A 12,752-nucleotide genomic window follows, 5' to 3' on the forward strand; every position below is an offset into this window, starting at 1 on the left:
TTATATACCAGGGTCCAATTTTGAATGAGGCCTCTGGAAAAGTTCCCATGAGCAGCTCCGTCTCTGGTTGCCCCTTATCCTCCAGCCAATCAGGAGCCTGTGAGCGCTTCAAAAGGCGTTTCCTTTCTTAATATTTGTGGATGTGAAGACGAGCCGCGGGCAGGAGGACACCCTCACATCGGTGATCTGCTCAGCGCACGAGTGGACAAACTTTCTCAACTCTTGAACTCACATTTACCGCGAAGCTGGGTCATGCTTTGATGGTCTTACATGTCAAAGTTTTTAGTTTTCTTGTTGTGAAGTGGTTTTAACCTCTGGGTTGGCGGCGGGCGTGGGACTGAATTACCGCCCGGGTGATTATATTTCCAGCGGGCAGCCGTGCATCCTGTCCGGGTGGAGGTGAGCGGTAACACCGCGGGGACTCTGCATGAAAACAGAACCCGAGGACTTTTACGGAACTGCAACCTGGAAGTGTTTCTATTTCGCAATCTACGTTTTTACCCGCTGGAGTTTTGCAACTTCTAACCAGAAATGGTTGGCAGGTTGAACTTGCCAAATGTATGTGAAGGAGATCCGCTGGATGTGATGAGCTGCAGGGCTGATAGAGGACTTGACAGCCCGGACTCTGGGTTACCCCCGAGCCCGAGCCCCAGCGCCTGGCTGCTGCCTGTGTGCGCGGAGAAAGCCGGGGGCGTGAGCCCGGTGTCTGAGGACGAGGGAAGGGGCTCCCTGGTAGGTAACACGACTTCCTGACTGCATGTTATTTGAAGCAATGTATGAACTCCCTTTGCAGAAAGGCAGACGACCACAAACTGCAGCTGGACATTTCTTATTTAATATGCCAGCACATTCCATTACTTGCAATTTGATACGGAAGACTTGGCATACTATTTGGAATTTACTATTCCACACATGAAAGCTTGATGGTTTCCCCAAATGCATAAGTTTAATGTTATAGGGTATTTTATCCTTGCATTGGAGTAAGTGTTGCCACTGCCTGCACAGGGAGTTTTGATTACTCCTGATGAGCCAGTTTTTAGTCAAACAATCAAAATGTTTGCGAAAGCTCCTAGACAATAACATTTCCCAGCAAAAACTTGCATGTTCTGGCCAGCTGATGAAAGTGGGTCATTTCAGCACTGAACTGGGCCAGTGAGAGCTTCTCGTATTTGGCTGCCATTGTATTGACAATGAGGCTAATTTCTGCGTTGCAGGTTCCAGTTTTACCCACCGGGGCATTGCAGCAACTACAACCGTTGTCCTTTGGGGAAGGCATAGCACTTGATCCATTGCCGGCGAAGGAAATAAGGTGGGTTGGCTTTGATGTGACCTCTGTGCAGCATTGGACCTGCTGGAGGAGTGAAGATATGCAATACAAAAATGGCACACCATGACATGCAGGCTGTGGTATTTTTGCTTAAACGTGTACCAAGACAGCTAACAACTGCAACGTGTGTGAACAAGAGGACAGTGGACTAGGACAGACATTGCAATGTAGGGTAATAATGCATAGTATTGCACCAAATATAAGCATTACACTTTCCCTCCTCCACAGATACACCTCATCCGTGCACTACAACTCGGACCGCCACTTCATCCAGGGCGTGGCCCTGCAGCCATGGGGCCAGGGCCTTGAAAACTGCAGGCAGACCATCATGGCTGTGCCTCACAGTACCTGGCGCCACTATAAGACGCAGCTGGAGTTCCAGCCTCGCCATCGGCCGCAGCACTTCAAGAGTACCACCATCATCTACCCCAAGAAAACCAGCGCCGTCTACACCACAGAGCTGAGCTACGACTGCCACCGACTATCCAGGCGTTTCCTCTCCAGCGTGGAGCTGGAGGCGACTGGCCGCAAAGAGCTACCTCAGTGAGGGTGGGAGGGGGGTGACAGGTGGCTGGGGACACATGAGGGTGGTTATTCCCATGGCTCCTATACTGTAGCTCCCACGAGGCTGGCTGCCATTGACCTGCTGTTTTGTCTTTTTACACTTGTGTAGCCTGTTATCCTTTTAAGATCCCTTCCCAAGCTGTGGAAAGGAAGCATCTGTGCTGCAATATTACAGATATCAGAGGTGATAAGACACAGACAAAATGGGTGACATATCCATCAGTCCATGTCTTGATGTGTTTATATCCCTTCCGATGGATGATCAGTCCATATCAGGAATGAATATTTCATTAAATGCTTCATTTTGCAGCTTGTTGGTTTCCAGAGGCATGCTGATTTATTTTTGTTTAGGATCGACTCATATGGAGATGAGAAGACTTTCTCACGCTCCTCATGTCACATCAAGTTTGTCAAGTATGCAGAGTGATTGGTTTTAAATTGGAATGACGAGGCCTGCCTCGACTCAAAGACTTTGTTTGTAATCCCAGAGAAGAGTGCTTTTAGAACTGTATGTGCGACAAGTATGTAAGGGAGAGGAAGAGCAATTAAATGTGGTGCTGGAGTTTGGATGCATGCTTAGGAATCACTAACTTATCCACACTGTACAGAGGTTGTGGTGAAAATACTTTCCTCACAGGGTATTATGTATTTCTGCACATTAGCACAGGCTAAGCTCTTCCCATGCCTTCTCTCTGCCACTGTTAAAGGCTGCGATTCATATTGTATTATGTAAATGCTGGTAGATGAAGAGAACTTGTGTAAGCTCAAACAAACTGAGTAAGGAGGTAGTATAGATGGATCTTGAGTGTGTGGAGTTTACTGAGAAGTGGATAGTGTTTGTGATATCACTCACTGGCTTACTAGTGAAAGTAACGAGCTGCATTCCACTGCTATCACGTCCTTCATCTTGACTTGGATTGAAAAAATGTATTTATTCTGTTGAAGTTCTAGGTTGTGAGATTTTTATCAGCTGATTCACGGGTCTCTCCACAGACACGGCAAGGGATATTTTTGTGATGGCCTTTGTTCCTTATTGATGTACCTGTGATGCTTCCTTTTGATATTAGTCACTTATTCAGTGCCAGTTTGAAATAAAGTCATTAGTTCAATAGTTGTGTATTTTATGAAGTGGTCGTCCTTGTCCTTTTTTTTAAAAAAAAAAAAAAGATGATTGCAGACAGAGGTAATTATTCATTATTTTAGCCTAGAAAATTATAAGTACACTAACAAACTTTGACTGCAGGTATAACTGCTTAAAATTGGGAGACCATGAAACAACACACTAAAATATGATAGATGGATGTGCGGTTGATCTGTTCAGGATATGTTTTTGTGTGAATTGTTCCTTTTAAAGGACAGAATCGTGCTGCTTCAATGCCCTCCTGTGGTCGGACAGGGGAAATACTACAGGGAACTTGCTTTGATTCCACAGCAGCTTTTGTTCTGCGCTTCAAACCAAATTTCTAACATTATAATCTTAATTTGAATTTTTAAAGATTTTCTGTTGACTGTGCTACACATTGGAGGTACTTGTAAATGGTGATAGTTAAGATAACATGCAACTGTGCCAGTATCAAAATTACAGCATGTATAGCCAGTACATTAGACAGCCAGAGTAGATCATATAACAAATGCAATGCATTTTAAGAAAATGTGATATCAGGGAAAATCGTTCTAGTAATTACTGTAAATGAGAAATATGTAAGTTTTGCCTTTTTGCTTTTTTTTTTTTTTTACACATGAGGAGTTACATATAATTAAAAATCTCTAAATAAATGAACAGATACATAACATAGTGCAGCATTAGTTCAGTGTCTCTTGAGCGTTTGTGTGCCACAGGAGTTTCCTCTGAAGATGCATCCACCACTGGCAGTCCTGACTGGGCTTGTCATTTTGGTATTGCAGCTCTGCACTGTTGCACTGATGGTGCTGCTTTTCCAGGTGTTGAGCTCATCAGGTCAAAACATGCAGGTAAATATACAATATCAAGATAAGATAGTACTTTCTTTATCCAGAAGTAAATTGTTGTACAGCAGCTGCAGCACAAAGTAGTAAAGAGTGCAAAAACAAAAAAAATATCTAACAACAAATAAATGTCACCATGGTGCAAAAAGTAAATATACACACAATGCACAAAATAAAGAGGTTAACGGTAAGGTGTCAAAATACAGCAGGTTAATGGTAAGTATTAGGAGTGACTATAGATGTATTGTATGTACAATATATGTACAATAGTGACTTTCCACTGATCCATTGGCATTTATTTTATTTTATTTTTTTAGTATTATCATTATCTGCAGGATACATGTCTGAAGATCATTTAGTGCTCTAAATGTCAAATATAAATAGCATTTATCAACATATTTACTGTTTAAAGCAAACCAGCAAGGCCGGTTTTGAGGACCAAGAATTTGTCTATATGTCCGGACATGTTTGTAATGAGCCCCTTTTCAGCAAGTTATTCTAATACCGTAAATAGAGTGCCACATTATGTTGAGTTATTTGAAAAGGTGAGTCTATCTTTTACCTACAGACTTTGAAGGCAGCATTGCATATACGTATAGAGAAGCGATATCTAACCGTAATTTTAAAAACAAAAACAAACAAAAAAACAACATTTTCTTGTACAACCTAAACTAATTAAATTGGTCGTGGAGGTTTATGATTTGAAAAACAAAATAAAAATAAAAATAATAACATAAACACTCAGATTGCGTCGTGTGACGTATGAGTGCAGAGCACACGCCTACATTTCCTGCCCGCATGGTGGACTGAAGCGACGTTGTTTTAATGTTATTCCGAAGCGTTATCTGTGTGTCTGTATGTGACCCTGTGGGATTTCACGATACATATGCACTTTGTTCTCGTCTGTGAAACAATGAAATAGAGGTCAGACGACAGAACCTATCCTTAAACGACACTCGACTTTTGGATATTGAGCTCGTTAGCTTGTTATGCTAGCTGGCTAGCAGCGCTATCTGTGAAGAATGAAGACCTCTAACAGTAACACAAGGATCATGGACATGTTTGAAAAGGGGAAGGTGCTGAAAATATGTGCCCCGATGGTTCGATACTCAAAGTAAGTGGCATCTATGATGGTTTTTGTTATTTTTCCAGCACTGACCCTCATGTGAAATTCAAAGAGAAAAACACTTTGGCCTAAATGAATATGTTATAGCAGTAAGTATTCAATATACCTTCAATTCAATATACCTCTATTAGTCCCACAAGGGGAAATTCCAAAATTTAGTTGTTAGTTAGTCCAATATTCAGTTGTCAAGTGTTTCATCAAGGCTCTACTCTTCTGTTTCAAACATGAGACTTACTTTATCAGGCACAACCACCTTTTATTGTCTGTGTCTCTTGCACACTGTGGTAAAATAGAGTATTTTCCCTCCTGTAGGCTTGCATTCAGGTCCTTGGTGAGGAAATACAACTGTGATATCTGCTTCACCCCAATGATAGTTGCGTCTGACTTCATGCGATCTGTTAAAGCCAGAGACAGTGAATTCACGACCAATGAACGTAAGTAGCAACGTTTCAATATGAGCTGTTATAGTGCACAACCACAATGTGTTGGTGCACCACCACTTCTAATGCACAGCAACTTTACACAAGTTTGGCCACATGATGAATGTGTTGTAAATTGTGAACTTTGTTATTGCCATAAGTTAAAAAGACTTTTCACCGTTGTTTGTTTTTCCTTTTCCTTCTCAGATGACCGGCCCCTGATCGTGCAGTTTGCTGCCCATGATGCCCAGACTCTGGCTGATGCAGCCTGTGTGGTAGCACCTTTCTCAGATGGAGTTGACCTCAACTGTGGCTGTCCCCAAAGGTGCAGCTGCTGACAGTAGGCTCTGATACATTTTGGCCTCTAGTCACTTTTTATTATTCTGTTTTTTAGGATTTTGATTGCAGAATCAAATCTTAACAGTTTCTTTGATTTATTCATTTCTAATGTTATCTTGAATACTAGCATAGTGAGATTGTGATAGATAATCTATTGAACCCTGTGCTGCCTTCACATGCTTCGTTGTTTGATTAGCTTTGCTGTGTCTTCAGATGGGCTATGTCAGCTGGCTATGGTGCGTGCCTCATCAACAAGCCTGAACTTGTGAAAGACATGGTCAGACACGTCAGAAATCAAGTGGACAATCCAAACTATACGGCATCCATCAAAATCAGGTTTTTAAATTATACTATCTTATTCCAGATGTATCAGTATCTGTTTATATGTCCTGCCTTGAAGTGAGGGTCATAACCCAATGATAATAATAGCAATGAAAGAAAGTCACTTCACCCACAGAATTCACAAGGACCTGAGGAAGACAGTGGATCTGTGCCAGAAGGCTGAATCAGCCGGTGTGTCGTGGATAACAGTTCACGGCCGGACATCAGAAGAGCGCCATCAGCCTGTCCATTATGATGCCATAAAGACAATCAAAGACAGCGTGTCCATCCCTGTCATTGCCAATGGGGACATAAAATATCTCCGTGATGTGGAGTCTACTCATCGGCTTACTGGTGTGGATGGTAGGTTGGGTTTTAACACATTTCACTCTTGAACGAGAACACTTCTCAAGTTATCACAGGTGCAGAAATGATAATATTGCTTTCAAATTTGTTAATTTCTTGTTTGTTTGGATTTGCGTATTAGGTGTGATGGCTGCACGGGGGCTGCTTGCTAACCCTGCTATGTTCGCTGGCTATGAGGATACTCCTTTGGAGTGTATATGGGACTGGGTGGATATCTCTATCGAGCAGGGCACCCCGTTCACCTGTTTCCACCACCATCTTATCTACATGCTGGAGAGAGTCAGCTCCCAGCCTGAGAGAAAAGTGTTCAATTCTCTATACAGTACCTCAGCTGTAATCGATTACCTCCAAAACACATACGGGTCAGTGCATGATGTGGGAACATGTACATATTGAAATGTAATATATTTGATTTTAGCTTTTTTGTTTGTTCATTTTATTTTATTTTTTTAATTTTTTTTGCCAAATAAACCTGTAAAGCTGTAGTTGTATGGCTGATGTCTGTCTTTGTTTCCACAGTATATTATTCTCTCCAGTCAATCTAAACAGTATCCTGTTAACAGAATATCTCATTATTATTAATGCTTGTCTTAAACTGTGAGGTGTACATTTAAGTGCATACTAATGCTTGAGGTTTTTTACCTCGTTTAATATTTAGATGTAACATGGGACATACTGTTATAGCTGCACACCCACAGAGATTAGAAGAACTTTGATCAGTTTTACCAATAAGATCAGCAAATGTTGAAGAATATTGCAACTGACAGTCCATTTTTATTGAGTCTTTTCAGTTAGAAAAGAACAGAAGAATTATTAAAAACATTACAACGTGATAGTGGTGTAATTCTTATTATCTTTGTGGATGATGATTAGTTCTTGATGTGTGGCACTTTTAGCAGCAGAATGAATTTAATTGAATCAAAGGAAGTAATAACGTGTGTGTACATTTTTGGTATTAAAAAGTGCCTGAAAGGAATAGGCCGGATGTATTGCATTTGTGCCTTCAGAGTAAAGTCGTGATTTGTGTACTGAAGGTAAAATAGAGGGAAGTGCACAGACGAAAGTCTGAACAGACATGAATTTTCAAAAGTTTGACCCGGATATATTAATCAGTTACTATTAATGTTTGATAGCAGCATGAAGTGAAAAACGATTAAATTACATTTTTACGGTCAAATCCACTTATCTTGAAATTAGCTTTATTTTGTTAAACCGGAAGTTAAGTCCGTCACATGCGCGAGTGCCAGAGAGTCGGTGTGGTACGAGCTTGGTGTAATAGGAACCAGGAAGCAGGCAGGAAATCGTTGTCGTGGTTGATTTGTGAAGTTAACTTAAGTCACTCTCTCTAAGTCATTATTTACAATTTGCTGGTAAGTTGTGTTTCAATGTCTGAATTGTGAACTTAGTTACTTACCGTGTCGCCATTTTCAAGACTGCGTCGCTCGTTTGCTAGCTATAGCTGTTTTGGCTTATGTCAACGGAGCATTGGATTTAACGTTATGGTGAACATGGACAGAAGATAAAATGAAAAACAAAACCACCTAAACTATTGTTATGGATATTTCCATATTATAAGCATATTACTTTATTTGCGCATTTGTTGACACACGTTGCTTGTGATGACGCTGAAACGTAAGTCAGTTAAATTACAATGGCGCGAGTTTGACAGAGTTGACTTTACGTTAAGGTATGTGAACTGTGAATGGAGTGGATAAAGAGATTATGTCATTTTTCTCAACAGAGGCCGTGTTGTTATCCCAGTGCACACGAGCTAAACCTCCCAACGGTTCTGACTGAGATTGATTGATTGTTATTCTGTACTTTCGTGACTGTATCAGGGAAACTTCAGAGACCCTCGCTAGAGATGACGCTGCAATGGACTGCTGTGGCCCTCTTTCTCTATGTGGAGATTGGCATTCTCGTCATCCTCTGTTTACCCTTCATCTCAGCCAGGAGGTAAGTAAAGTTTATGTTACCACAACATGGTCTTATGATCAGTTCAACTAAAACATAAAGCACGGAGTATGCAAATCAGTTGTGGTTGTCACTGTATGTTGCATAGTGAGTCAGGGGCGTACTGTTATACTGCTTGTCTTTAAATGAACGTTATTGTGTGTGATTGCAGATGGCAGAGTATTTTCCACCTGAGGATATGGAACAGTCTGGCGTGGTTATGGAACAAAGTGTTTCTCACAATGATCATAGTGCTTATTGTTCTCTTCCTTGGTAAGTGAAACATCAATGTCAGGTATTTCCTCACAACCTTGTGGATACTGTAGTTAATAACTCCAGGTTGGGGTTGTGACCTGCTCACTGACCGCTTGAGATTGTGTGAACTGTTGCGTTTCGAAACATCAACAGTGAGCTGGGGGAGGTCGGTGGATTTTGGCATACTGTGGATAGTGTAACAGTCAGACCATATGACAGATGGCAAAAGTTAAAAACTGAAAGCTACATGATGATGGTGTATAGTAGAAGATATAATAGTTTTTTCACATCTTTTTCTTTAGATGCAGTGCGTGAGGTGAGGAAATATTCCAATAGAGAAGTTGGCTCAGATGCTAAACTGCAACCCAACATGTTTGATCACCTGCACATGAAACTTTTCAGAGCCCAGAGGAACCTCTACATTTCTGGCTTTGCTGTCTTCCTCTGGCTGTGAGTCTTTGCTCTCTTACATTGATACTCTGATGACAGATTAATAATCGGTGAAAATAAGTTAATTGTTAATTTTTGTCTTTTTGCAGGGTTATGAGGCGAGTGGTCACCTTGATTAACCAGCTGGCATCAGTGTCGAGCACTACAACTGCTCTTCAGGCACAGGCTGACGGTGCTAACCAGGCTGCAAAGAAGTACATGGAGGACAATGAGCTGCTGAAGAAGGTAGGCCAAAATAACCTTGAGGTTATCATTTGGTTAGAACCACAACTGCAAAGTCTACATAAGACCATTAATAAATCTGACAAGCAGACTCAGATTGTACTATCAGATAATGAGATGGTTAAAAGTGCAAATTTTAGTGGCAGATTTTAGGTGTTGCAGCTTTTGTTTTGCGGGGGGGGGGGTTTGTTTTTTTTTTTGTTACTTTACATTGTAACTCCACTGGTTTGTCAAGATTACATTCAGACTCAGTTCGGCATAACTCTTCAGCTGTTTGACTTGTCATCACTTGTTGTTTTTTGTCTTTAAACGTCTGCTGTGAACTCCTAACAATACACCTTTAAACTATGTCCTGTCTGCTTGATACACTTACCTACCAAACTCTCACACTTTGTTTGGTTCCCCTCATCTGCCACCTCTAAATGCAAAAACACACCCTGAACACTTCACACTGCATTTGCAGGTAGCTGACAATGAGCTCTAGTTCATGTTCTTGATGCATTTCAGACTCTGATGGAAGGGAAGGGAGATAAGGCTACCGCAGAGGGGATGGAGCTGTTGAGGAAAAACACAGAGAAACTGAAGGAAGAGCTGAAGACCTCGGTAGATGGTTAGTATCCGTGTAATGTTTGCTTTTATATGTGTGTCGATGGTAAATTTATATTCTGACCCCACCAAAGTTGACACCTGTGACTGTAAGACTTGTCACCTCTAGCAGCTAAAGACAATGAGGATGCCCTGTGGTGATGTTTGCTTGTTTCCTCTCCAGCCCTGAAGAACTCTCAGTCAAAGGCAGATGCAATGAAGAAGCAGATGGAGGGCCTTGCCAGGGAGTACGACAGGCTGCTGAAAGAACACCAGGAGCTCCAGGTAATACTAAGTCTGAAACACCATAGGACAATGACTTGTTGGATCATTCACTAGATATGATAATTTCAGAGTGACATTAAAACTGATAAGCATCTGGCAGGTTGGAGGCGTGGCTCCTCCATTATCATGTCGATTTCATCATCAATTCAAAGTCTATTGAAAAAGTGCCAGGGCGCATGCTTTGTTGTTGAGACTGAAAAACAAGGGTTGTTAATAAGAGTGAAAGACAACAAATCCCATTCATTTTCAGGATCAACTAAGGTTTAGTAAAACCCTAATATTTAACATGGCCTGACATAATATCACACCACATCAGCTGACCTTTTCATCTTTTTTCTGTCTTTCCAGAACCTTCAAGATAGTGGAAACAAAAAGGATGAGTAGCGATCGTAAAATGCTTAAAGGTTGAAGTGATTGTGAGGCACCATGGCCCAGTCGTGAGAGAGAGAGCCACTGCAGCACATGATTTATCTTCATATAACACCTCATATAACAGCACATACCACACAACTAGGATTGGCTCCTCTGAGGTACATACTTTGGCTGATAACAGTGATGGTTTTAAAGGTGAAGTTTTTATGACTGGCTTAAATGCAGTAATATTTGCTTCTGCCTGGCGCAGTGTGACTAAGCGGATTTTTTTTTACAAGTCCACACACTCTATCAGGCAGATTAATTGTGCAAGGTAATTGCAGAGAATTCAGCCAGTAATCGGCCCGGGTCTGATCACGGAGCACTTAATATGTTAAGGCAATATGCAACAATGACATTTGTTTTTAGTCATGTGTGCAGTGTGGAGCACAAGATTTGTTCTAAGCGAGAGCGCTCTGTCGCTGTGGTCAGCAAGCTATGGATGTATTTTGAAAAAAATGGTTGTCTGCGCTTACATGGCTGTTCAAATGTAGTTTGCATGTGCAGCTGCACCAAGACAAATTATCTTTACATGCTGTTTTACACCTCATAATCTGTACTTTTTTACCTAAGTAGTGGTGGTAAATGCTTTTTTTCCTTTGGTTTCCTCCTTAATTCCTTAAAATCCAATGTATCTGTGGATATACAGCTGAATATCTGAAGGGATATGGAATTGGATTCAACACTTACGATCTTACTTAAGGTTTACATTAAAATAAGATTCAATCTGGATCAAGGGTAGGAGTTCACATATGTGTGGTGTTTGTTTCTGAACCACTGAAGTGTCGGACTGTTGTGTATTTACTCCACTGCCAGTTTCAAGCGTTCATTTTTGAGTCAGTGTGAGTAGTGTCTGTGTGTGTCATGAGAAGGGGATGTATTGAGGGTTAAATTTGATTAATCCAGACAGAGGAGTTGAGACTGTAATCATCAGATGTTTCCCAATAAATAGGTTATTGCCACAATTCAAATCAGCGCTGCTTCTGACATCTCTGTGAGGGCAACAAAGACTGCTAAAATGATACATCGCTTTACATTTACAAAGACAAAAGTATGATTTTTTTTTAAAAACAATTGTCTTGCGATACAGTAGCTTGTCAATATTTTACTTTGAGGATTTATTTTGGCAGACTCTAAACAAATGTGTCCTGATTTGGGGCTTTTTTATGGGAAGAAAATTTGAGGGGGAAAAAAAACTAAGAATAGACTATGATGTTTGTGTTAATGGGTTTTGAAACAGGAGTTCATGCAAGTGCAAAAATACAGAAAAAAGAACCTAAAAAGAGGTCAGTGACACGTAGCAGGTGGCTGAAAGTCTGAAGGCAGAGTTCATACACAGTAACATAAATGCACATTTCCGGTGGCAATATTTCACACAGACTGGGACAAAAAAAACGACATACCTTCTATCAATGTTGCAACAGTACAAACTCAGCTTCCTCCAAGGCACAACACATGGCAACCACAGCCTCAGCCGTCAAACAAAACTGTCTAACACCAGAGCCTGCTGATGTGCTCTGACATATTCTGAGCAACGTTTTACTCCTCAATACTTGAAGACTTAGATGCAAGTTCAGTGGCGCTTACACTGGTTGAAAGTATAAAAATATGGTAGCGTCCACTTGTGCACTTGTCGTCCATACTGAAATCAGAGCAGCACCAGACAAAGAGGTAAGCAGACCCTACTAAAATACAGCTTCCATTTTTAGTGAGTATGAATACCAAAGGAACAAGCTGACATCTAAAGCACACAACACAAACTGGGATACAATCAGACCTGACTTTGGGCTTAAGGTGAAAGACAAAATTTTGAAAGAGTCAGAAATGAAACATTTTTGAAAGGAGTGCAAAAGACGTACATTCAGTCTGAGATCTACATGGAAAATGAAATGGTGTTTGATATGTGTTCAAAGTCTTGCAAAATAGAGAACAAACGTGATTTAGAGGTAACTGTTGAGTGAATGAGGCACATATGTCAAATCAACAACTGCTAAGAGTTACTGAAATAAATGTTCAGACACAAACTTCCACAACAACCTGTTTTTTTCCTCTATTTAGGATTCTGAAAATGATCGTCCTCACTTTCTGTCTCTGAAGACCTAATTATCCTCATCTTTATCTTAGATTTTCTTTGAATTTAGTGCCTCTGGTTTATAAGGCCACA

General features: G+C 40.8%; 2 protein-coding genes across 2 annotated transcripts; both read left to right on the forward strand.

Moving 5' to 3' along the window:
• Positions 1 to 142: 142 nt before the first annotated feature.
• Positions 143 to 3,017, forward strand: rflnb (refilin B). The gene is made up of 3 exons (XM_070971308.1): positions 143 to 732; positions 1,215 to 1,309; positions 1,556 to 3,017. The coding sequence occupies exons 1-3, from the start codon at positions 532 to 534 to the stop codon at positions 1,872 to 1,874; spliced, it is 615 nt and encodes a 204-aa protein (XP_070827409.1). The 5' UTR covers positions 143 to 531; the 3' UTR covers positions 1,875 to 3,017.
• A 1,693-nt stretch (positions 3,018 to 4,710) lies between these two features.
• dus4l (dihydrouridine synthase 4-like (S. cerevisiae)) lies at positions 4,711 to 10,698 on the forward strand. Its single transcript, XM_070970694.1, is given in 13 exon segments — positions 4,711 to 4,970; positions 5,295 to 5,416; positions 5,609 to 5,726; positions 5,954 to 6,076; positions 6,198 to 6,424; positions 6,549 to 6,815; positions 8,266 to 8,383; positions 8,553 to 8,653; positions 8,938 to 9,085; positions 9,175 to 9,310; positions 9,815 to 9,917; positions 10,077 to 10,177; positions 10,526 to 10,698. Coding segments are annotated over 13 exon segments (1,725 nt in total). The 5' UTR covers positions 4,711 to 4,845; the 3' UTR covers positions 10,562 to 10,698.
• The last annotated feature ends 2,054 nt before the right edge of the window (positions 10,699 to 12,752 follow it).

Source organism: Chaetodon trifascialis, chromosome 9, assembly GCF_039877785.1.
Source record: "Chaetodon trifascialis isolate fChaTrf1 chromosome 9, fChaTrf1.hap1, whole genome shotgun sequence".
Taxonomy (NCBI): domain Eukaryota; kingdom Metazoa; phylum Chordata; class Actinopteri; order Chaetodontiformes; family Chaetodontidae; genus Chaetodon; species Chaetodon trifascialis.